Source organism: Triturus cristatus, chromosome 3_2, assembly GCF_964204655.1.
Source record: "Triturus cristatus chromosome 3_2, aTriCri1.1, whole genome shotgun sequence".
NCBI lineage: Eukaryota > Metazoa > Chordata > Amphibia > Caudata > Salamandridae > Triturus > Triturus cristatus.
Window position 1 is genome coordinate 784,938,798 of NC_140584.1, and position 27,360 is coordinate 784,966,157.

At 44.3% G+C, this 27,360-nt stretch overlaps 1 protein-coding gene across 1 annotated transcript in view; it reads left to right on the forward strand.

Annotated features, from left to right (window-relative positions):
* Positions 1-27,360, forward strand: part of METTL21A (methyltransferase 21A, HSPA lysine) — a 76,967-nt gene that overhangs the window by 30,364 nt on the left and 19,243 nt on the right. The window contains exon 2 of the mRNA XM_085648880.1: positions 10,961-11,113. Coding sequence (XP_085505006.1) covers positions 10,967-11,113 — 147 coding nt within the window. The 5' untranslated portion in view covers positions 10,961-10,966. The remainder of the gene's footprint in view (positions 1-10,960; positions 11,114-27,360) is intronic.

Consider the following 27,360-nt stretch of genomic DNA (forward strand, 5'->3'; position numbering starts at 1 on the left):
TTGAACTATTTCACCTGGAAGCAATTTTGCTAAAAAATCTGCAGAATAATGAAGCTGATGGATTTTGTGGGGAATCTTATAATAATGGAAAAAACACCACCGTTGCACAATCTCAATTCCAGTGGTCCTGCCTGTGAACAAAAATTTACTAAGGCAAACGCAGGTAGCGATACGTTGAAGGTTACTATGAATGATATAATGGGATAAACTATAAACTGGGCTAGAAAGGAGAAACCTAGTCTGTGAGCCGTGGGTGATGTGTGCAGTGTGTTTAAGGTTCAATTAGGATTTTACTTTGGCCTTTTGTGTGGGTTATTTTCTTTGATCAATGCATGAGACCAAACACCAGACCAAAAACGGGGACAATTCCTCATTGCTAAACAGACACTTTGAACTAAGTGGTATTATGTTTTTTAGTTTATTAATTTTATTTGATTATGGACGATTATAGATATTCTGTCTCTTCCAATTACCGATACTTTCTCAGCTGCGTACCAGAGATTTTACAGTCATCTACCAGGTCCCAAGAAGCTACCAACTACGTAATTTCGAAAATGGGCAAGTGGGTACAGTACAAGAAAGTGTACAGGAACGATTGGGTGTCTGACACCGAACTAAAAAAGTGGATTACCCCTGTAAAAACAGATGAAGCAAAGACAAGCTGTAAATACTATCCTATACAGCTACGTGCCCACTACCATGATTCAAAGCTGCATGCATCCACAGCAAAACATCGTGCACTCTGGAATACACCTAGCCTGACCATGGCAGCTTTTGCCCCACCTGTGCCTCCGTTATCAAATGACCAGAAAAGGAGAGAGCTTAGGATTGCAGTGCAAACTGCATGTAGGACATCCATTAACAATGTTGACAGACTGAGAGAAAGTTTATGCGAAGAAGTGCTTCCTTTCCCTATGCATCGGACAAAGTGCACAGCTTTGATAAATTGACTTTTAGGCCCCTATTTCAAAGGGGAGCTCCTTCAAGATATAGGTAGTTCATCTTACTATTTGATCATTGATGAAGCTACTGATATTTCCTTAAAGAAACTGCTGTACATATGTATAAAATACTTCAGTCCGAAAAGTAGCAGAATTGTGAGCAGTTACTTTGGGATGATAAAATCAGAAGAGACATGCGCCCAAAATATAGCAAACACTTCTAGAGTTCCTCACTGACAGCAGGCTTCCAATTGAGAATTTAGTAGGTGAAGGTACAGATGGTGCAAGTGTAATGCCTGGCAAAAACCACTCCACGTACACTTTATTGAGAGAAAAGCAGCCTACTTTGCAGCTTGTACGTTGCATCTGTCACTCACTCTACATTGTTGCTAAAAAAGCAATGCAGAATTTGCCCAACAACATGGAGTTTCTGGTGCGAGAAACCTAGAAACTGGTTTGTGCATGCTCCAAAGCGCCAGGCGGACTACACAGATTGTATCAAACCTTGGACAGAGGAATGCCGATGAAGCTTATTTTGCCATGTGACACTCAGTGGCTCATTATGGCGGATTGTGTGGAGCTTTTTCTGGAGCAGTATGATGCACAAAAGTTGCACTTTTGCAATGCATCATATGTAGAACATTGACAGGCAGCTAGAATGCTGCGGGAGATGTACAGCAATGAGACAAATTATCTACACCTTCTTTTCCTCAAACCTGTGCTGCTGGAAATTAAGGCAGTGAACAAAGCATTTCAGCTTGAATCTGGTGATGTCCTCCACATGTTTCGGGACTTGCAAACTTTATATAGGTCAGCTATGAGAAGATTTCTAAAGCCAAGTGTCATCAGTACTAGTAGTGAGCATCAGTTGTACAATTTAGATCTTTGGGTTAGTACCATTTATCTTACGCAGGAGGATGTTGACCTTGGCCTTGACGTCCGCAAGAAGCTTCAAGAAAACAAACTGCCTGCTGCTGCCAAGGATGCACAGACTTTATCAAAGTTCTGGCAGCAGAATATCAGATGCACTGCCAGATTCGCTGAGCCTGTTAAGACATTTGGAACTTTTGAAGCCCCAAAATTTACTTTTCAGATTGTAAAACTCTGGTTACTGATTTGCCAAAAGATTGTTTCATATACCCAACACACGTCTTAGAAACTCAGAGGCCAACAGTGACTTTGTGTTCATTCAGTAGCTCATCAGGCATGGAATCTTTCTGGAAAGAATTATTCAATTATAGAGATGCAGCTGGGAATCATCGGTACCAGGAGTTGGACAGGGGAACCATTTAACTTCTGACCCTTCCCATATCAAATGCACACGTGGAAAGAGAAATCTCACTAATTATGCTACTTAAAAATGAGAACCGTATTAGAAAATTTGGGGCTGGATCTGCTTGCAAATATACTTAACGTAAAATTTGGACTCAGGCAAATTGGTCACACTTCATCTTCATTCAGGCCTGCCCCGGAACTGTTGGCAAAGATCAGCAGCAATATGTATAATTAAATGCTCTACTGTCTTGTAAACTTATCCAAATCTTTGTTCACTATAACAGCACTCCTGACACTGAACACCTCGCATACCAAATTGGGCTACATATTTTACCACACATCGGGGTTTTTATGTGGCAAAACACCAGCTCCAAATTCATCCACAGCACAACTTAACACAATGGTTCCAAAGGACTCATTACTCCTGCTGCATTGTCCTCTAGTCACTGCCAGACTTTGAAGGATGCTGCTACTCTTAGCAGCGCCAGAATAATTTTGCACACCTCAACCTTCCACTGCCTCACTCTGAAGGATGCTGCTACTCTTGGCAGTGCCAAGCCCAGATGAACACGCTTGTACACCTTAGCCTGCCATTGCCAGACTCTGCATGCTGCTACTCTTGGCAGTGCCAGTCCCTGAAGAACACTAAACGCTCCTCAACCTGTCCCTGCCTGATTCTGAAGGATGCTCCTACTCTTGGCAGTGCCAGGCACAGAAAAACACATTTGTGCACCTTAACCTGCCTCTGCTAGACTCTGAAGGATGCTGCTACGCTTGGCACTGCCAGAACAATTTTGTGCACCTTAACCTGCCACTGCCAGACTCCGAATGATGCTGCTAATCTTGGCAGTGCCAGGCCCTAAAGAACACTAAAAGCACCTCAACCTGCCACTGCCTGACTCTAAAGGACGATCCTACTCCTGGAAGTGCCAAGCCCAGTTGAACACTTTAGTGCACCTTAGCCTGCCACTGCCAGACTCTGAAGGATGCTGCTACTTTTGGCAGTACTAGGCCATAGAAGAACATGCTTGTGCACCTCAACATGCCACTGACAGACTCTGAAGGATGCTGCTACTCTTGGTGCAGCCAGAACAATTTTGGACACCTTAACCTGCCTCTGCCAGACCCTGAATGGTGCTGCTACTCTGCACAGTCGACAGTGCCATGCCCTGAAGAAATATTTGGCGCAATTGAACTTCCCACTGCCTGATCAAAGGTCCACCCTACTGTCGCCTGGCAAAGAATAGGGGATGGTGATTTTTCTGTGTGCCTCCTGCAGAATGCACTTGCACTTTTTTAGGTAGTAGGCAACGGCAACATCAAGCAGCAAGTTGTGCACTCCATGCAATGGGCTGCTTTCTTCTGAAGAGTACCAAAAGTGCAAAACGTACATAACTTACGTATGTAAAGAGAATTTCAGCATTTGCCCCTGAATTGCTCTTGGAGTAATGAAACCAAGGTGAGGAAACGTGAAGCGTTGGCCTATATTCCTAATACTCGGGGGGGTTGGGGGGGGGGTGGGGCTATAGTGGGTATGCAAAATAAACATAATGCAGTCCCCTTGAAGAACTTTTCTGCAGTTGCAGTCCCCAAAATCAGACCCAGAAAATGTTTCGGCAGCTTGCTCCAAATCATGAGATATTAAGTGAATGGCAATTTTCCTGACCGACCAAATTTGATTTTAGTTTGCAGAATATAGGTAGTCTGATTAATGTGGGTGTTTAACATATAACCCTTGAAATGAAAGTATGTTTTTTTTAATGTTGCGGTCAGGCTACACATAAGATAATGGAGTGGTAACATAGGGCTAGTATTTGGTTGCCTTTGAGCTTGAAAGTTGTGAAAAAATTTGGCAACTTTAAGGCTGGAGGCTGTCAGCAGACATCCAGTGGTTATCAAAGGAGGGCAGCGATGGGCTCACTCTGCATCAGAATGGCCAACCAGCTCTCTCCCTCTTCGGCAGGTGAAAGGGGCGGGCAGCGAGGATGGAGAGATATATATAGATATATATATATATATATATATATATATATATATATATATATATATCTTCTTCCAGGTGAGAAAAGGGCTCGACACACTCCGGGGAATTTCAAAGGCTTAATTTTTAAAAATTCATTGCGTACTGCTGGCAGTCCCTGAGGCAGACGCGTTTCAGCCATTGTTGGCTTTCCTCAGTGCCTGTTTCACGGACTTCGTAGTCTCTCTGGGGGTCTGAAACGATGCAGCAGATAAGGTAACCGCTCCCAGTCAGGTGACGCTCGACTCCTCCTTCAATTAAAAGTGCAGCAGTATGACGCGATCATCCTCCCAGGCAGATGCATGCTGGGTAATGCAGTCCAAGTGAAGGTCTGCACAGTGGCAGAATCACTTCAAACACCATGTGATGCAACAAACTCGTTGTACCTGTGCCACAGTCCAGCTTGAGTGCCCAGTTGGACGAAGCAAAGCCTCCTGCCATCCCCTTACTCAGGCATTGGATATTGCCTCCTCTCTCCCCAATGCAGCAAACACGCCCAATTGGTAATACCAGCTGCCAGGGGGGCTCCGCTTTATTGCATTCCAATGCAAGTGTCCAGGGTTGCTGGTCTTCCGCGGTGCTCCTGACCGAGAGGGTGTGCCGTATGTCAGCGACCTGCTTGCTGACCAAACATAACGACCACTGCCTTCTTCCAGGTGAGAAAAGGGCTCGACACACTCCCGGGAATTTCAAAGGCTTTATTTTTAAAATTTCATTGCGTACTGCTGGCAGTCCCTGAAACGCTTAGGCAGACGCGTTTCAGCAATTGTTGGCTTTCCTCAGTGCCTGTTTCACGGACTTCGTAGTCTCTCTGGGGGTCTGAAACGATGCAGCAGATAAGGTGACCGCTCCCAGTCAGGTGACGCTCGACTCCTCCTTCAATTAAAGGTGCAGCAGTATGACACGATCATCCTCCCAGGCAGATGCATGCTGGGTAATGCAGTCCAAGTGAAGGTCTGCACAGTGGCAGAATCACTTCAAACACCATGTGGATATATATATATAATATTATTTCAGCAATGGCCCGAAAGCTTCGACGTCGCACTCCCAGCAGAAGTAACCTTTTAGGCAATTACAAACGGAAGACCTGCCTTTGCATGTTAGGGAAAAATTGCTTTATTGCCAACGCGTTTCGAGGCAGGCAGCCTCTTCTTCTTGGGCAGCTGTGAAAATGTGGCACAGAGTTTCTCATTGCATGCATCTCATTTGTACTGCCCCCAGTGGGCCGCACTGCATTGTGCTCCTTTTGTAATGCTTGCAGGGACTTGTAGTCCAGAAGATTCAATTAATCACCCTCAGTGGGTTCTGCGCCAACATTTAAATTCCTTTAGCTTTGCATATGTTCAAAAACCCTCCAGTGGGCCCCACAATGCTAGACAGGTTTAATTAATTTCCACTTTGCTGTGCTGATCGCAAGTTCGACATAGTTCTGTTTTGCGCAGCCTCTCACCTTCCAGAGATGGTGCGACCTCGCACGGCAGGGCAGCCGTGTTTTTTAATTATTTCAGCAATGGCCCGTAGATAGTTATAGTTAGGACCATGTTTCCATAGGAAATCTGAAAATTCTATTTTGAATAACTTTGGCGCCGGTTGACGAATCCTCGCGAAATTTTCAAAACTAATGGGGCGCTCCGCTCAGCTCCTACCCTGAAAGTCTCGGGGGGATTCGTCAAGCGGGGGCCGAGAAAAAAGGGGGGTCCCAAAACGCGTTTTCCCCATGCATTTTCCCATAGGACCTTTAGTCGAAGGTACAGCCCGAACGGCTGAACAGAATTACTTGAAATTTGGCAAAGAGGTAGTCCTCCGGTCAGGGATGTGCCTTTTGCATATATGGAGTCAATCTGTTCAGTAGTTCCTGAGAAAATTGCAGTTAAAGTAAATAAATATCTATAGCCGCGCACGGTGCGCGCACCCTAACATGCGCGAGCGTAATTCTTATTGGTGGTTACATGTCAGTCAACGTTCGAATCGGTCGAAATCAGGAAGTGTCGGCCGCCATTTTGTTTGTTTTGAGTGCGAGAGTGAAAAAGGAAGGTGGCGAACGTGAAAAGGGGGTAGGGTAGAGAGTTCCTGACCCCCTAGCCTTTGTCAGGGGGTCCCTGAAGGACCCCGAAGGCAGAAAAAAACATTTTAATTTTTTTTTTTTTTTTAAATCGCACGGTGAAAACCCCCAAAAGAGAAATTTTTAATACGTAGTTTATTGTAAAATAAATATATAATAAATACATAACTTAGCATTTAAAAAACCGTACAAATTCACTGAAAAAACCATAGGTTTCACACACGTTAGGAATTAGCATTTAAAAATCCTTGCAAATTCATTTAAAAAAACCATAGGTTTCACACATGTTATAGTTAGGTGACATTTCACTCGTAAAAAACCAATGAAATTTCCCCCATTATAGTTAGTTCAGATAACTATAACTTTCAGAGATATGGGCCTTGGTATTAATATCCCATTAATCCAGCCCTTTCTGTGTTAGTTTTTCTCCCGATAACATAGTGTTTCTGTCCAGCATACGGTAGCTCGACTACAGATTACCATGACATCCATTGGTTATGTAAATTAGTTTAAATTCAGTGTTAGCAAATTTATTTCATGTGACTATTCTAAAAATCTGGTGTAGATCCCACACTCTTGGACCTATATTGAGCACCCCTGCTGTAGGGTTTTCAGGCACCTAACAAACCATCTGGAACATCCAGTTTTGACTAGTGTCATGTCTTTCTAAGATCATTACCTCCGATTGAACAGTCAAAATGTGCTAACAAGGTGAAGGGCAAGCTTTTTTGCAAGGTACCATCCTAAAAATCTCCCAGGTGCATTGTGGCCAAGCCTTAATGTTCAGATGGCACCTACTGGCGCTTGGTGCCAGCAGCTGCGGGATGTGAGAGGTATTTGCTAGGTTGTGCCTGCATCTAAAGGTTACATTCTGTACATTTGGAGGAAAAGATTCTATAGATCCCAAGACCAATTCGCTCATTTCAAAATGGCACCAAACCAGTGCTCTCCTTACATCTTGGTTAAAGGGACTAGTAAAGGAAATGGGGCACATTTAAAATATTAACGGGGTATTTTAAACCAGAGAAGTGTTCCAGCTGCAATGTTATTAATTGAGAAAGCATTGCATGTCTCAAGGCTGGTGCAAAAGCGAACACCTACATGAATTACCCTTTTGTTAATGTGTGTTTTTTAAATAGGCAGATTTGGCTATTGAATTAAAAGGATCTCTCAAGCAAACCTTTAGCAACCTGTTGCCCACTCTTCTCGATGCTTTGTATTTCTGAGTTTATGCAATAAATTACCCCTTACCATACTTTGCTTTGTTGGCAATTATATAGCATATATAGCTGCATTGATATGCCCTTGTGCTTTCGGCACTCTTTTTATCTTTCCACATGAATCCGGGTTTTGCATCACTGAACAGAGTCTAATTTGGACACTGGTGTATTCTGGCTGTTGTGTTCTAGGTTGTGTTGTCATTAAGCTTAGGTTGCATGATCATGATGTCTAAGGTGTGAATCCAGAGGGCTTTACCAATTGTGGCCCTGGATAGACCAATCTATCTTGTCTGGACATGATTTTGCCTATACACGGATGACACATAGTGGCTCTTTGGGCTCTAACCTAACACCAAAGCTTTACTTGGGACCCTAACTTCTTTATCTGTTAGTTTTTCTTAGATACATTGGTGGATGTTGAGTAACTACATATATCTGAATCCCCCAAGCCAGAGGTGCTCCGGACTTCATCTGACTCCTTCAAAGGAGAACTAGCTGCTGACCACACATAATGTCCTTCAGACCCATTCTTGGTATAGGCTAGCTGTTCAATTAGAGGCAAATCGGAGGGCGAGCCTCGGACAACACGTGGTAGGTCCATCTTTCACTCTGGCCAAAGCTGGTCAGAACCTGGGTATGTCTATCAATGATGAACTGTGGCCTGATACTCCGATCTCAAAAATGATCAATGTGAGATTCCTGCAGCTAAATACTCTGAAATCTTAATCCATACACTGGCCCAGTCATGTCAGGACAATGGCAACTCCGTCTGACCTTTAGAGCCCAGGTAGCTGCTCAGTCGCCTTCAACTGATCCGCAATGCAGCTGCCCATTAAGTGATGACTAGCATCTCGTGGTGTGATTGGGTAATCTATACCCACCGCCACTGGAATTATCTGGAAGAGAAGAACCAATTTATGTGGCAGGGTTGACTAAATTGTGCAGCAAGAAAAGTCAAATTATGCAACCTAATATGGAACATTTTGTTATAGTATTACTTTATTTTTTTTGTCACGTTAACACTATTGGAGCAGAGGTTTTACCTTCTTAGTACTGGATAAACACGCACATATAGCAATAAACAACTAGTTTATCACCTTGCATCTCTTTGCGCTCTTGCTTACCCTGTCATATTGCCTCTTCTATGTTGATGTTTGCAATAACCTGCTTCCAACAGGGAAATAAAACCACTAATTTGGGTAGCGCTGGCCACGTCATAGTGCTTTCTTTTTTCTACCTTTCCCCCTTTGTTGCTTGCCCGTTCTCACCCGTCCCCCCTTCACCTGTTGTTGCTTCCCCCTTCCCACCAAAAAAACCCACTATGTTTACCCCTGTCACATCAGAAAAAAACACTATGACACGGCCAGCACTGGCAGTGTCATAGCACTTTTTTTTCTACCTTTCTGCAATGCTGCACAGCAACCAGGTTGCTGTACCACATGGCTGAAAGACATTGGAAAAGCAAATAGCTCTCGCATAGGCGAGACCTATTGGCTTAGCCAATGCTTGTTGTATATTAAGCACCCATCTCCTTCGGCCTACAAGGCTTGCTTTAGGGGCGATTTATCTATTAAATTGAAATAGGTTTTCCCACATGTCAAAGGCACTTTTTCTTGTCATCTGTCAATGCAATGCTTTTAAACTGCTGTCCAGCCAGTGCACAATGGTGCTCTCTGAAGCCACATATTTTTGTGATATGCATTGGTGGTATGAATATCTACTGCAGCCCTTATATTGCATGTAACTTCTGCAACAACTTAAAATGATCTTACTAGACAGATAAATAACTGAGTGAATCAAAATTAACAATGCAATTTTTTAGGGACGGAACACATACTGTGGCACAGAGTCCTGATATATATCAGCATAAATGGGGTTTGTAAAAAACATAAATGTCGAGTGCGACAATGCAGAAAAGGTGGATTTCCTACTACTGCCCATTTGCTAATATTTGTTTTAAATGGTATGTATCTGCACTCTGACAAAATGATTTTCCCCTTTTTTTAAAAGCCTGACCTTAGGGCATTTCCTCTTAATTTTATACCTTAGACTGGGTTTAAAAAGCATTTGCAATGCAATAGGTCTCACATTAACGAGATTTTAAGCGATTGCCAATGGAATACCTTAAACTCTCGCAAATACGAGACCTATTGCATTGCAAATATTTGTTCTTTTTACTAGTGCCGTAAAGGCTGCACCCCTTTCTTTACACAAGCCGCGTCTAAAGAAAGGGGCGTGTCCGACATTGAAGTAAAACCACAGCATGGGGACTATGACAAAAAAAGCATCTGTTTGCCAAGTTGACAAACATATTTTTTGGGGGAGGGGTAAGGGCGCCCATGCCGCGCTTTCCCTTTAATGTCGGCCATGTACCTTTCTTTAGACACGGTTTGTGTAAAGAAAGGTGCGCAGCCTCTATGAATGTGAAAGCGCTGCATGGGCGCTAGTTAACAAAATAAATGCGCACGCCCGCTAAATGCAGACCGCGCTGCTAAAATAAATAAATAAAGCAGTCGCTTTAGTTAAATCGGACCGCCATTTATAAAAATTAAAATAAAAGCGGGCAGCGTGCTGCGAGGTAGTGGGTGGAATAGGGGAAGAGCATTAAATAAAATACTAGTAAAAGTTCCAGTCGTTATGGGAGGTTACAAATGCAGGCAAGGCGGTACCAAGGAGGAACTAACAAGCCTAATAACGAATCTGAAGCCAGCTTTTAGAAGAAGGACAATGGCACAAGCCAATGAAAAATGTGGGCGGGGCTTCAAAGCCATACTCCACGCCTCGCAGCAGTGCATTCGCTGCCCAGGCTCGACCTAAAAAATCCTTATAAGGCCCCTCGGTCTTAGTCTGTTGGCCTCGCATCATGTCCAATGGCATTGCGTATGCAGCCTTCATATCTCATTTGACAAGTGGAAGAGGGTTTCTCCAAGCACTGTTATCCGTGATCCTCGATCCCTATAATGGTGACATTCAGCTACTCCTGCTTAGGGCCTCGGAAAAATGAAAACAATGTCTCATGGAAGGGATTAGTGTTTTTGTTTTTACGAGCCATTGGGCCCACTGACCTCTTTTCTTATCCCCCAAAGGCCCCGTTTAGCTGAAATATGAGTTTCTTGCGCTCTTTGCTCTAAGAGTGACCTGTGCATTGATCTGTTATTGTTGCTAGATGGATGGGTTTGCTGGTAAAGTACTTTTCCTTTGAATTTACTTTGACACAGGCTTCCACAGTCCTGGGACTACCAGACCACTCCATGATCGTGGGGTCATAATACCCCAACCTAATGAATTTGATATTGGGTAAATTATGGTGCATTAACGCACCCGGGTGCTATTTTTTTGTAAAAGGAAAGCCAGGTTCTGGAGCTTTGTTTACATTGATTTGGTAGTATGAGTCGCTACTTAACTGTTGTATACTTATGTTTTCGTTTGTTTTTTGGCACAGGAAACAATGGCCCTTGTTCCCTATGATGACACATTGGCTGGCGGCTTACTGAAATTTCACCAGCCTGCAGCCACCTTCAGCTTTGCCAACCGCACAATACATATCCAGCAGAGTTGGAATAAGTTAGGAGTGGCAGCGGTGGTATGGGACGCGGTAGGTGCCGATAAATATGTAAAGGACAATTGTGCTTTCTTTGTGTTGTGTACAATGGTAAACATGCCCACATATCTAGCAATGTATCTAGAGCTGCTCCATGGTCCAATCCATTGACAACTGAACATGCTGAGGATGTGTACTTTGGCATTATTGACCGTTTGTCCTTCTTCTTTGTCCAGCTTCTTAATTCAGAAAGTTTGTGTCTGTGTCTATCAAACAAGCAACCTTGATAGTTTGTTAAATTTAATGCCATACATTTGCTATTAGAACACGTTTGCTCACTGCTCTTATTTGAAGCCTGTCTCTGAACCTCTTGCGCCTCAACCAACAAATTTCCACATAGTTCATTTCACAACCAACACCATTCTAATAATGCACTCTGTAAGGGCATCAGGTACTGATGCAAATCCGAGTGTTCCTGGCCTTGCCTGAGGTATAACGAGCTATACAAATGAAAGAATTATACCATTTATTACCCACCCAGAAATTTGTGTCTCCCTGTTTCTCAAAGATTCAAACACCTTGCTGCAGTTTGTTACTCTTTCTATATCTAGTCAAGTTCTCTCTCTTTTTGGTATTTTGTAGCTCAAGATGGCCATGGACCTCAGAGTGGCCTTACCTCCGAAAAAAAAAAAAAAAACACACTCCTTCGGGGTACTGACTTAACTCCTCTGAATTCTGTTGAGCTAGGTGGCTGTAAACCCAACAGTATCAGGCCTTACTGCGTGTTGGCAGCCATGCACATCCATGCCAAACTGTTTACCTGTCTGACCCCTTCAAATATCGATTTAATTTCATCAGTGACTCTTCCCAACTTTTCTCGTGGTTGGCCAGATGACTTTCAGAGTTGATCCCATCAGAAGGCAATCCCCACTTAAGGTTTTGGGTGGGTAGGTGGACTGTTCACATTCTTTACTGTGATCATGTGATGTAGTAAGTGACATATAGCTTTAGTAAACGTTGACTGGTGAGATCTGTGTGTACGCGTGTGCGTCTTTAGTGGTTACTCAGCTTTTCATTCTTATAAGTTGATAAGATGACAATCCATGCGATTTCAAAAATTGTAGTTTTAGAATAAAAATATTTAGAGTACTTAATGTGGAAGTATTATATAACTGAAAAATGGCTCTGTACGAGAATCATTTGTGGCTCAGATTAAAATAACATGCTTCATGTATGTACAGCACCTTGCACCATTTGTTATTCTCTCGCTTCCATGAGAGGTGTGGGGTTATCGTTGATGATGGTGCATCTGATGGTTTCCTTGAAGATGATGGCCGTGCCTCTGCCTTGGTTGTTGGCGCAGTCACGGTGTATCATCATGTAGCCTTTGATGGTGATTTCTTGGTCCGAGGAGGGGTTGAGCCACGTTTCGGTGATGAAGTCAATGTACGTGGAGAGGGTGGTGATGGTGACCCAGATTTCCGTGGCGTGTTTGCAGAGTGAGTGGGCGTCGAGCAGGATACAATAGAGCAGTTGCGGGTTGTTCTTGGTCTCGTGGGTAGGAGTGGGGCTGGATCTTTCGTGGGTTGTGTCACAGGAGAAGGGTCCTTTGCTGGATCATAGGCAGGAGGAGAAGCAGCTGTTTTGGCGGTCGGGGTCCAGGAGTTCCTTGGCGGTGTACTGTCTGGTTGCGGGTGCACCAGGGGTCCTGGTGCTGGGTGTTGTCCAACAGGCACTGTGTGGTCTGGCAGTGGCCTCCAATAGTGGTGCTGGTGCAGACAGCACAGGGGCAGCAGGCCGAGCATGGGTCAGGGCAGCAGGCAGCGCTGGGGCAGGGGCAGCAGGCACTGTAGGGACAGGGACAGCAGGTAGCGCAGGGACAGCAGGTAGCAGGGGTAGCAGGCTGCAGGCAGCGCAGGGGCAGCAGGCAGCGTAGGGGCAGCAGGCAGTGCAGGGGCAGCAGGCAGTGCAGGGCCAGGGGCAGCAGGCAGTGTAGGGGCAGCAGGCAGTGTAGGGCCAGGAACAGCAGGCAGTGCAGGGGCAGGGACAGCAGGTAGTGCAGGGACCGCAGGCAGTGCAGTGGCAGAGCCTGAAGGCAGGGCAGGGGCAGGGACTGAAGGCAGTGCAGGGACAGAAGGCAGTGCACGGGCAGGGACAGCAGGCTACCTTGGGACAGGGGCAGCAGGCAGCGCAGGGGCAGCAGGTAGCACATGGACAAGAGCCGCAGGCAGCGCAGGAGCAGCAGGTAGCCCAGAGGCAAAGGCATCGCAGGGACAGCAGGCAGCGCAGGGGCAGCAGGTAGCACATGGACAAGAGCCGCAGGCAGCGCAGGAGCAGCAGGTAGCCCAGAGGCAAAGGCATCGCAGGGACAGCAGACAGTGCAGAGGCAAGGGCAAGGGAGTACATTACCTTAGGCTAGGGGTCAGGCAAAAGAGGGGTGGCTCAGCCTAGCCTCCTTCGGGCTCTGACAGGAGTGGATGGGCCCGCTCTTGACCACCAGGTGGCCCTGCCTCTGGAGCTGCTAGGAAATGCAGTCTGGTACAGCTGGCTGGTGTAGTCGGGTGGTTGGAGGGGGTCTTGACCATCGCCCTCCTGGAGAACCTGAACAACATCGGCCTCACCCAATTGGTCACTGAACCCAAACACAAAGCCAGACACACTCAACCCCATTTTCATCTCCTGCTACAGAATCAAATTCTACCACTCCACATAACTCACCTGGACTGACCACACCATTGCACTCCTCACCATTACCGATGCCCAGCACATCATCACCAGGCGTTAGGTCTCTTCCCACCGCAGCTGGAGCAAGGTCACCAAAACTCAATGGTCACAGACGCTGACCACCTCCCATCCGGAGGCCTCAACAGACCTCAACCAGGCCATCCAGGACTTTTCCACCTGGATCACCGATAGCCCGGAGAGTCGCCCCACTTAAACCTACGAGATCTAACAAGACCTCCAAACATGCCAGCTGATACACCCCAGAACTCAGGACCACAAAGCGCAACTGCCACCAACTGGAGAAACGATGGCGCACAACCAAGAACTCGGCAGACAGAACAGATCACAAAACAGCCCTCAGCAACTATCACCAGCACAACAAAGAAGCCAAGAAAGCAGCCATCACCACCCGCATCGACTCCACGGCCAACCACACACAGGAACTCTTAAATAGTCAAAGAATTCCCCAACCCGACAGCCATAGAGGACACCATCCACCCCTCCCACGATCTCTGTGACCCCCTCGCAGACTACTTCCACAGCAAGATTACCAACATCTACAACAATTTCATTATCCAACCTGCCACCCTCCCCTCAGACGTCCTCAACCAACCAGCGAACACCTACCAAACCATCACCACCTGGTCACCGTTCACCACCCTTACCACCTCAGCTATCATGTCTTCCATCAACTCCGGGGCGCCCAACGAGCCCTTCCCCCACCACCTCTACAACCTCGCAACAAACCCAATCGGCACACAACTCGCCAGCATCCTCAACACCTCCATCTTCTCAGCAACCTTCCCGGACAGATGGAAATATACAGACATCAGACCCCTCCTAAAGAAAGCCTCTGCTGACTCCAACGATCTAAAACATTATCGTACGATCTCCTTGCTCCCCTACCCAGCCAAAGTTCTCCAGTAAGCCATTAACTAGCAGATCACCAAATTCCTTACAGGACGCACACACAGCATCTGACTACCTCCCTTCACCCTCGCACCTGAACACATCATATGCGACGTACCACAAGGGTCATCCTTCAGCCCCACCATGTTCAACATCTACAGGATGTCGTTGGATACTACAGACTCAACATAATCTCCTATGCAGACGACACTCAACTGATCCTCTCATTTACTTATGTCCACTCCAAAGCCAAAACCAGCACTGCAACGCTATGACCAACGTAGCCAAGTAGATGAGAGATGACTGCCTCCAACTGAACTCCTACAAAACTGAAGTACTGATCTTCGGGATGAATACTTCCACATGGGACCACAGCTGATGGGCTGCAGAACTCAGACCCACACCGACCGACCACGTGTGCAACCTCTGCATCATCCTCGACATCCAACTTACCATTACATGACATGTTAACTCAGTCGCCTCCTCCTGCTTTCACACTCTTCGTGTGCTCCACAGAATCTTCAGATGGATCCCAATTAACGCCAGAAAGACAGTCGGTCACATCCTCGTCACCAGCTGCCTCGACTACGGCAACTCCCTCTACGCCAGCATTGACACCAGCTCCTCCGTAAACTCCAGACCATACAGAATGCTGCAACCAAACTCATCCTGGACTTTCCCAAACAAGCCCACATTACCCCTCACCTGAGAGACGTCCACTGGCTCTCCATCCAGAAAATATACCAGTTCAAGATCCTCGTGCATGCCTACAAAGCCCTCGACGACCTAGGATCTTCCTACCTCGACCATCAACTGACCTTTTACCGACCTGCTAGACACCTGCGCTCCTCTATTGCCCTTTGCACACACACCCCACCTCTGTTGCATCGGTGGCCGCTCCTTCACCTACATCGCTGCCAAGACCTGGAATAGCCTTCCCCTCCAGCTCCGTTCAGCCCCCTCGCTGGCAGACTTCAGAAAGAGACTCAAGACCTGGCTCTTCGACAGAGACATAGTGCTCGGCTACCCCTAGGGGTGACAGTGTTGAGCTTTACAAATGCTGTTTGTTTGATTATTTAATGTTTTTCAATTTTTCTCCTATTTCCATCTTCATGAAAACCTACCCACTTATCTTACTATTATCTGTGAATAGATAGGTGATGGTAGCAGTGTGACAGCTTATCTCTAGCACCTAGAAGCTTATGGAGTAATACGTGTCTTGCTATAGTGCAATTTTAACTCTTATTATTGCTACTCTAGTCAAATGTAAAGCTACTGTGGGTGGCTGACCTGCAAGGTTTTACTTCTCCTTTTTCAGTGACGCTTTACCTAAGGTTCTAGCTTTGGGTAAACATGTGGCTTGTAGGAAACTGGCACTTTGTGATATACCACTAAGTGGTTATATCGTGTAAAGAGTCCAGTGATTTCCCCAGTGGTATACAGGGCTCAATGTAAACCCAATGTGCTCTATTTGGGGTAGTGTGGTCGAGCAACCTTTGGCATAACACAGAGGAGTGCAAGACATTTGGTATACACAATGACTAATGAATGATACACGACTCAAAAAGGAGATCCACAGCAATTTTATAAAAATAAGCTTCTTTTAAGATTTATTTTAAGACCAAGATGTACGTTAAAAGGTAAGTATGTTTTGCAGTAAAATACTTTTCACTTTAAAAAGTGGACACAGTGCAAATTTTCAGTTCAGCAATGTTAACTTGTGGGAGGAAAACATAATGCAGTTTTGAAGGTAAGTACAAGACTTACAAATCCAGTCTTTGGGTTTCAGATCAAGACTAGGCAAGGTTCAAATTAGTACCAAGAGTGCACCACCAGCGGCACGAGGGCGACCAGGTGCAGAAGTCCAATTCGGGGTTGGGCGTCCAAGGTTAACCAATGGAGACTTGGGTTGATGGAAGATTCGCTGCTCACAGGGGTCGATCTCCTGGGGTTATGGTAAGCATGGGGGGGCCACAAGGCAGCACTAAACTTACACCATCAGCAGCACAGCGGCGGGCAGGTGCAAAGTGCCAATACAGCAATGGGCACCCAATGCAGATCAATGGGGGAGATATTTTTTTAAAAGAAGCTGCAGGCGCTGGCCAGGAGGCTGCACGAAGAAAACCCATCGCTGCCTAGGTAAGTGCTGATGCTGGGGAACGTAGAGACACTGTTGGTTAAGCTCCCTAAGGCCCAGGGACTTTGAGTGTAGGATGTTCTTTGGCATCAGGAACATTAAACTGGGCAGGTTGCAGTCAGGGGAGAGTCTCCGGATTGAGACTACAGGCGTCGAGGTGGAGTTCGGCAGGGTTCAGCCCATGGTAGATTCTGGCTCAGAATTGCTAGGGAACCTTCGCAAACTGGTTGGCTACTTGGACTTGGGCCGTGGGCATCTGGGCAGAGGTGGGTCCGGAGGCAGTTTTGCAGTTTCTCAAGTCAGAGGTCCTTGGTTTTAAAGTTGTTTTTTTCTTTGAAAGTTCCGCTGGAGTTTCTTGATATTTATAGAAGGCAGGCAGTCCTCACAGGGTTTTGGAGGTCACTGGGCCTGCAGTACGAGTTGACTTTTGTAGCAAGAGCGAAAGACAGCCGTCAGGCAGACGGTTCTGGCGCCAAGTCATTCACTGGTCATCCTTCTCCTTTCTTGCTGGGCGGTTCTTTGGCATCCGGGCTTTATAATTTGTCAGGAATCTGATTTCAGGGTCTGGGGGTGCCACCTAAATACTGACGGGGCATTGCAGGGGAGTGACAGATAGCCCTAGCCCTTATCGGATAAGTCCCACCATCTTAAAGATGGTTGACACTGAAAAATGTGTTTCACCTCAACTCCCCCACCTGAGAGGTGGAGTTGGCAAAGGGGGGCACACCGCCTCTTCTCGCTTAGTTTTCCCGACGGTTCTCCCGCCAAAAGTGGGGGTTTAAACAGGTGCTTCCATCTGCTACTAGCAGCAGAAGCTGGGGTCGTATTACAAAGACGGCAAGGCCTTTGAAGCTTCCCTCTCGAGCACTGTGCTCATCCTGAGGGAGCCTCTGCCTGGATGGGCTTTGTTTCTGTCCTCAGAGAGCAAGGGCTCTCGACCCAACATGTCTGGTGGTGGTAGGCTGCCAAAAGCCAGTCCAAGACCACACCTGGGTTGGTAGGTTTTCAGGGGGCACCTCTGAGGTGCTCTCCACGTACATGTTTTAATACATCCAACACTGGCATCAGTGTGGGTTTACTAAGAGGAGTGGTTAGGTATCAAACACTGGTGGGTTCACTGAAGCCATCATGGTGCTGGTGAACTCGAGTTTCCAGCACATGTATTATCTATGGCATCCCTGGCACTTGAAATATTAAGAATAGACTTAAATATTGTTGGGGTATATCTGCTCATGCAGATATGTCCACACCTGAGAAATAGTGCACCCTGCCTTAAGGCTTGTAACACCTGCTAAAGGGGTGACTTACATTATACCTTAGGCAGGGCTGCTTTGACATGGCACATAGGCAGTGGGAGTTTGCATGGATTTGGTGAGGGGTTCCTAGGGAACCCTCTTCAGTCCCAATGCCCTAAGTACCAGGGGTACCATTTACTATGGACTTACAGGGGGGGTCTTAAGTGGTGCCAATTGTGGTACTGTTTTAGGGAAAGATCTCTGATACTGGGAACCTGATTAGCAGGGACCCAGTACTCTACTGTTAAAGTTGCATCAAAAGCCAGGTAAAATGGAGGAGGGTACTGCAACAGAAACCCTATTTCCTTCATGGCTGAAGTGCCATGTTGGCACCTTGGTGTGGGTCCTCACATTCCCGGTTGATCATGCATTTTGCTTCTGGGTGTTGGTTTGCATTCAGCCTAGCTGGCCCTTGTACATAACATTTGTATGAAGAAGGGTATTCATTAAGTCAATTAAAATATTACTATAATGTATGCTGTTTGAATTGTATGTTTTGTCCCTGGTGCTTTATTTCCCCTGTCTTACATAATTGTCTTGTGTATGCTTGTTTTGACAGTTGATTACTGTGTTTTCATAGAGTAGGTAGCATTTAGCTGTTTTGGACTGGAAACGCAGACTGCAGCATGCTAATTGTTGTTTGATGGTTGGTGAATAAGCTCATTAAATATCCTCGGGGATGGCATGGTTAGTGAGGCATCTCATGGGCTTCTGTATGCCGGAGGAGCAGTGCGAAAGGTTCTGCAGCTGGATGCTCTTTATATTTACCTTTTGTAGAGAAGTTTTTATTCACCCCTTGGAATTTCTATGCCTATATTTCCTCCAAAAGCGATCTTTGGGCCAAATATACAAAGCCTTTCTGTGGTCACAAAGGGTCCGATTTGCAGAATCAAGACGTTTGTGACTGCAAAAAGACCTTTACATACATACAAAACTAAATTGCAATTCCGTGAGATGTTACAAAATGGCAATTTTGGTTTGCAACCAAATATCAATTGAGGACAGTAGACCACCATATCTGTGTTTGCTTTTGAATAAAACAACTTTGTTTTCTTTGAAATGCAGCCTGTTTCCCTTAAAGGAAAACGGGATGCATTTCAAAAAGAAAAATGAAAGGTTTCGGTTTCATTTTTAAAGGGTAGGGAGTTATCCATGGGACAACTGCCTACTCTTAAGAAAGCTTTTCACTATCATTCACAAAGGGGAAGGGGTCCCCTTCCCGTTAGTCAATGGTTTACCACCTACTAGTAGGTGGTAAACTGCAATTATTTTTTAACTGCATTCCAGTTAAAAACAATCGATCATCCACCTGCGACTTGCTGTTAGGAAGCGATGCCCTTGGCACGCTCCTTCCTAATAGTGACTCACAGGGAGTCTGTAATAGTTTACTGACCCACAAAATAGGGTTAGTACATGTGAAAAGGCTAATAAGCGGTCGCAAAATGCCCGATTTTATGTTTCCGACTGCTAAAAGACTTCTTACATTTTGCCATTAGTGCATCTGGCCCTTAGTTGATTGTATTTCATTCCTGGCACTTGCCATGTCTTTTGCACTATTTTCAGAATCTGAGCATGCTACACATTATCTATCACTTGGGTGAGGTGTCAGTGGGTTGTGTGATAACGTCTTGGTGTCTTGACTATGCCAATGGGCTCTACATTGGAGTTTCTAGGCATTTAATAAAAAGGCTGCAGCAAATGCAAATCATCACTGCTAGACAGTTCTGGGCTGATGTAGGTATGTTACTCCTGTTTTCGAGGCTCTGCTAAGGCCAACGGTAGCAAGAAGGCTATGTGTTGCTCAGTGGGTGACCCAAAGGAGAGGCCCAGTCTTCTTACACTAGTGAAACGCTCTATAATCAGGAGGAACTTAACATCCAGAATGGTCTTGGTCTTGATTGCTTCCGGTTTCAAATGAAACCACATTGGCAGAAGCGTTTGTTCTTCACTAACATGCAAGATCTGACTTGAAGAAAATAAGAATCATCATCAATTGCCTAGTCTTCAAAAAACCATAAAAGAACTGGCTACTCCCATAAGAACTGACTTTTCCTGTAAAACATGATATCAGCTGTTTTAGGTTACGAGATACACTAGTTTGCATCCCTAAATTGTGATTCCTATCTCACACAATTGACATTACACCTCATGCAATAATGCACTGATATTCCTTGGGCCTGGTGTAGGGCAGGAAAGCGCTATATGAATGCCAAATCCGGGCCTGCCTACTGTGACACCAAAACTGAATACTCATAAGCTGCACCTCAACCAACACTCTTCCAACCATCTATAGAAACTGCTTTGTGGCGTGTTGGTAGTGCCAAACATCTCCCTCTCAAATTGGCACTGTAATTTGTAAGCAAACATTTCTTTCAGTGGCTTGAGGGTGCACCAGAGACCATACGACTCGGGGAAAGCATGAGACTAGCCACATCCAGAAGGACTAATGAGCAAACAAGGAGCAGGGAGGACAGGTAAAGACAGATCCTGCACTTCTGGGAGAACAAAAAGACATGGGGCTTCAGAGGGATGGGCACCTGACAGACAAAACAAGGATGAAAGCAAACAGGTTAGGAACTAATCCAAAATGACAACTAGTACAATAGATCAAATCAAGGAATATTTATTTAGCGCACACATCTCCCGAAGGTCTCATGGCGCTGGCGGACGGCTCCCATGTTATCAGCATAAAAGAGACCGAGCTAATGGTCAAACAGCCATGTTTTTAAGTTTCGGCGGAAATAGTTATGGTCAGAAATAATACGTAGATATGGAGGCAGTTTGTTCCACAGAGTGGGAGCAAGAAATGAAAAAGCCCGACCCCCATTTCTGACAGTGTGTACTCTGAGTGGAGTGGGAAGAGATTTGTTGCAAGATCTTAAGGGCCTGCTTGGCTGCTTAGATGAAGCATAAAAAACTAAAAGTTTACATAGTCCTTTAACTGCCTGGGTCGTTTGACTTTTCTTTTACTCTGACGAATAGTCAATCTGCTGTATCAACCTCATTGTTTATTACTTTCCTCAACTACGAAAGTTGCTCCTCCCTGTTATTAATAAAACTACCGGTCAGGAGAATTGCCCTGTGAGGGTGATATATCCACATCCACCCATAAATCCGAACAACCTCTTCCTCTAAGGCTATATAGTATTGTTACATTTGTCGATTTCTGTTTAGACTTCACCAGTTACCATCATCCAACCTGACAGATCTTTTGTAACAACTTTGAATTACCCTTGCATACCGAATGTTGTTTATTCCTTACATTCTCAGAAGCCATGTCATGCATGTCTTGATTCATTTTAGAGAATTCTATATTTAGACATTTGGTATTTGTTGATATCTGAGCAGAGAAACATGGTTCTTCAGCAGCTCAGAAGGAGTATGGCTTGCTCAATGAGAAGCTCAGATTTTTTCTTGAATTAATTTTTTCACTTCTCTACTAACAGCTAATGATGTTTGTATACATTCTGTCAGACCTGGTATGGGTGGATGCACGGGGTACACACAGCTACTAGGCCTCATCTGTTTGGCCTAAGGTGGTGTGCCTCGGATCTCACTAGGCTGTCCTATTATGGCTGTGCAAACTGGGCTATGTACAAACCCTTCTGTGCTTGACACTCAGGATAGCAAGGGTGGTAGTCACAGACTTCCCAGAATACTAATAGTCGGAGAGGGTGCATGGGATACACAGGTCTACTGGGCATCATCTGTATAGGTTGTGTGCCCCGGATCTCACTCGGCCATCCTGCTATGGCTTTGCAAACTGGGTTATGTACAAACCCTTCTGCACTGGACTCTCAGGGTAGCCAGGGTTGGTAGTCAGACTTCCCTGAAGTAGTGTGGGGGTGCTCAAGGTTAGCTCTCAACAATCAACCAACAGACACAATAATCTGTGTCCAGTCCAATATTGTATTTTATCGGGTATCAAAAATGCAACTGCACAATAATATCATGAAAGACCATGCTCCATCAATCGGACTATAGCACAATCCCGGACACGTATACAATCAAACTCTAACCTGGATACATGTTCACCTTAATACCCACAGGTGTTAAAGTAATTTCAATTTTGTGAGGGTGTGCTGTTTGTTGTTTGTTAGAATCGCCTACTCTCTCCAAGTATGTCCTTCATCTCTCTCCATTCCTGCAGATCATCTTGCAGCTTTTTGTCTGTACACACCATCTTCATCTGGATTTCTACTGCTAAGGACACTCCGAAATGTCTTTATGCCACAATTGCAAGAAAGGGCAATGGAGTTCAAGCCAGTGTATCACGGCTCTATGCTTGGCAAATACTAATAGTGAGGAATGGAGATTTAAAATACATTTTACCCCATTTATGTAAGAGGTGTAGCCTGTACCGTCAGAATTAGGGACAAAGCCTTCACCATCTTCGCCCAATATTCACAGACCAATGGACACACCCAGAACATCTATGAAGGAAGTCGCCCCGTTTTGATGACTGCGCAGGCATTCATCCGATTGTATCTGATCTATATTGCTAGGGGTTTGTGGAGTAAAAATAGGCCCAATTCGGTATATTAAACTGAATGAGGTGAAACCAGGCGTTACTAGAAACAGCCTTATGGTACTGTATCACTCTTGCCTAACTCAAGGCTTGTTAACCGGGCAGTCCTGTCAATCTCACCTTGCTCAAACCACCAAAGGTCCTATTATTCGGTTCTGTAACTGCACTGTATAAGGAGACCCGCCTGCCCCAGCTGTAAGTTCTATAATCCCCTGCATCGTGTTTGATTCGGGGACATGACCCGGGAATCTGTCCCAGCAGCGCTGATCTGCCACCGTCATTTTAGCAAATGCAAAAAACTGACCCAAAGCCCACCAAGAACCTCTGTCTTTCCTCCTCAAATGTGATAAAGTCCAGCCCCTCATAGAGATCGCCAAGTTCTGTGCACCCTGCGTCAGACCATCCATCTGTCTCTGACGTCCTTCTTTGCTTGTGGAAGAATGGGTATTCCCATATTTCCGTAACTGATATAAAGGTAGTCGCCCCCACCAGATATTTACAATATCAATCTTGATCTGAGATATTTATATCCGAAAGTAAGGGACTTTCTGATCTGTTTCAGCAGCAAATGCACTGTTCCCAGAGGATCCCTATTGGTACAAACGTCTCTCCGCAGCAGTATATACTGCATCTCTTATGCCTAATAATAATAAGACTCAAAACCTGGGCGGGCCAGGCTGCACTTTCCATAAGGGAACTTCAGTATACTGAGCCTAATGCAGGGAGGTGATCTGCCACAGAGCAGGGCAGTCGGTATTATGTAAATTCTCCTGAACACGCTCCTGAGTGATAAGCACATCACACCATGAAAGGCGTAAATACACCATAGACGTATTATCATTTTACTGAGGGTCACCCTTAACACGGATAACAATGGTAGTTTCTGCCAAAAGGAGAGGGACTTTTTCATGCCCTGCTTGATTTTCTAAATGCTGAGTGCTGTGTCTTCGGCAGCAATGTGGGATACACGTAAACCCAGATAAGAAGGTGATGCAGCGGAAGCATTGGGGTATTGTTGTCATCTCACTTATCCACACCAACCACTATATACTAATCGGGAATGTAACTCTAATGACAGGCCCATAAGTCATTATCACTCAGTTAGCAATATCAAAGGTCCTCCTATGAATCTTTGGTAGAGCTAAAAGGGACTAAATAATGAAAGATTGAAAGCTATTTCTCCACGAGGACCTACAATGGAGAAATATGCGAAACATTAGTCATTATAATAAACATGTCCAAATAACTTTGAAAACTCAGAAATAAAGACAACCACTATTCTGTTCTATTTAGATTTTTCTTGTCATATCATAATATGAATGGTCAAATACAAATTAGAATGTCATTACTTGGTTGTCAGTAATACAGACATCAGAACATCAGATATAGAGGAGTGAGAGGGAGAGAAAAACTCAGCGAAACACAGTTCACTTACGTAATGGAAACACTAATGCACAGCGTGCAATTAGTCTGAAAAGTTAACCCAACGGCCGTTAGGGAAAAGCATGAGCAGCATCACCAGCCAATGATGTGCAGAGTCTTTAGTAAAGTCTCTTAGAATTATCAGGTTATACCAGACAGAGAATCCAAAATCAGTGCGGCATTTAGCATACCACAAACGCAGGGACAGGTCACCAGTCTTGTGAACAAGCCACAGAGCACTTTCGCATAGGAATCTTTATAGTATGCTACTTCCTTTCTTCCGTTTAATATGTTGCATTCTCTCTCTTCAGCAAGTCTCTCTATTGGTTATTCACGATGGTGTGACTGTCTACTGACAGTGACTTTACTACTATTTTCTAAACATTCTTTGTCCAAAATATTGTATAACTTCCAAGAGAGGAAGAGGAAAGTACCTAGCTACAAAAGTATTTAAACATTGAAATAGTTACATTCATGTAATCTACAACCCTCGCCTCGACAGGAAAGAACTCTAAAGACTTATTCAGAAACAGGCAAAATATCTGTACTCTAAGGAAGCATTTGTAACATTTGAAGGACAGGAGCACAGAAAAGCACATCCTCTAACATTTCTAAGGAATACATTATTTTAGCAAAACAGAGAATAATTTCTAAAAGCCTACATTCTACTTTCACGAAGAATAAAATATTTTCTTTGTCTTTTATTTTCTGCAATTAGGAAGACGGAATAACATTCAGGTAGCATTATTCTCATTGTTTTGACTAAGAAAATCATACTGTCGTGCCTTACGCACATGATCCTATATTGAAAATTCCCTCACGACCTTTATTTCTTATAGTACAAATTAATTGTGATCCGGGAAAAGAAGGCCTAAAAACAGTGATACATTACCCAAAAAATGGTAATTTTTACTTTTTTATTTTATATTATTTCATAGATTAATTCCTTATTTTTAACTTTTTTTGAAAATACAGATTCCATGCATTTCTTGTTCGTTATCAAAAATTATTCTGTTCTGCATTTCCTTTTTAAAAAAATATATTTAAGTCACTGACTATCTTCATTACAGTGATAATGCATCATCTCGATTAACATCAAACAGTACTCCCTAGAACAGACTAAGATAAATAAAAAAAACAACTATATGTCATTCCACAATCTCATCTGCATATATCCCAAATCATTCTACATTCATACACACACACACAAGGAATTCATAAAGAAGAAAAAGGATTTGTCATATAATAAACATTGGAGAAAAAGGACACACAATGATCTCCTATAGCTAACAAGACAACTGCAAACGCAGGATGAGAATGTCAAAAATGGTTGACGCGTTTCGATGGCATGGGCGCCACCTTCATCAGGACCACGGATAGATTCAACAATGACAAAATCCAGGGAATACTTGTTTATAGAATAAGGATGAGGTTAAAGGCACCGTCCTGTACTCAATTCTAGTAATTTCGAACGTCTCTGTAGTTAGAAATGGGTTTTCCTGCCCGTCCTCATAGGTCGACAATTTGTATTGAGCTCTCAATATCGGTTTAATATTGGGTATCCAAGTAACTAATGGGAAACCACAGGTCAATATGATATCCCCTTCCTTGTGCAACTTTTATTAAGATGAACAGTGAGTCAGCTTCAAAACAGGGTTTCAGCGAAGAATTATATTGCCGTGAATACAAGCACCATTCCTCACCGTCGTCTCCTTAGAGTTTATTTGACTTAGAACGTTCTCCGACTAAACGACCATCCGGACGGGCCAGCACGTACAAAACGTCAGCTGACATTATTGAGAGCTCAATACAAATTGTCGACCTATGAGGACGGGCAGGAAAACTCATTTCTAACTACAGAGACGTTCGAAATTACTAGAATTGAGTACAGGACGGTGCCTTTAACCTCATCCTTATTCTATAAACAAGTATTCCCTGGATTTTGTCATTGTTGAATCTATCCGTGGTCCTGATGAAGGTGGCGCCCATGCCAGCGAAACGCGTCGACCATTTTTGACATTATCATCCTGCGTTTGCAGTTGTCTTGTTAGCTATAGGAGATCATTGTGTGTCCTTTTTCTCCAATGTTTATTATATGACAAATCCTTTTTCTTCTTTATGAATTCCTTGTGTGTGTGTGTGTATGAATGTAGAATGATTTGGGATATATGCAGATGAGATTGTGGAATGACATATAGTTGTTTTTTTGATTTATCTTAGTCTGTTCTAGGGAGTACTGTTTGATGTTAATCGAGATGATGCATTATCACTGTAATGAAGATAGTCAGTGACTGTTAAATATATTTTTAAAAAAAGGAAATGCAGAACAGAATCATTTTTGATAACGAACCAGAAATGCATTGAATCTGTATTTTCAAGAAAAGTTTTAAAAAAAAGGTATAAATCTATGAAATAATATAAAATAAAAAAGTAAAAATTACCATTTTTTGTGTAATGTATCACTGTTTTTAGGCCTTCTTTTCCCTGATCACAATTAATTTGTACTATAAGAAATAAAGGTCGTGAGGGAATTTTCAATATAGGATCGTTTTCATTTCCCCTTCTTTTCCCTGACCTTAAGTAATTTTTAAGGGGGTCCCATATTTTTTGCTGTGCCTTACGCACATTTCACGCATTATACACTCTAATATTATATATTAGTAATTTCACATGCATTATAAAAGGTATGCATTAGGGTGGATTACATCGAGCAGATTTTATTTGCAAAAATCATGATCCATCAAAAGCAAATACTTTTAATCACATAGTTGCACTAAATACTACATAAATCCAATGATCATACAAATCTGTGTTTGTGATTTGCTACACCTGCGCTGTTGCCTCTGCTACTCTCTTCTGGGTGGCCCCTCATATGAGTTTCTTTGAATCGAGCTCTGATGCAGTAGTATAATGACAACAGTCAGATGTGCATGTAGTCTTTTTTTAGTCTTACTCCCTTCTTTGTATGATTGGCACATTTAGAGTCCTCGGTCACCATATATCAGAGCTGAAAAGCCTGCTGAAGTGCTTTGGAGAGCGGCACAGACCGCATCTGTCTCTGTGCCCACCCAGCCTCAGTTTGTGTAACCACAGCGCTGGGTCTGGTGCAGGAATAGGCGTGGGCTCGACACTTTAGACATTGCTGTGATTTTGCCCTGCCTGGAATGGGGACATATGCAGCCTGGATTGTGCTGTGGTGGTCACTGCAGTCGGGATCCTGAGGGGACCTGAGTAATTGGAGCCCGGATTGTGCCTATGGCAATCAGTTAATTGCTGCCCCTGCACT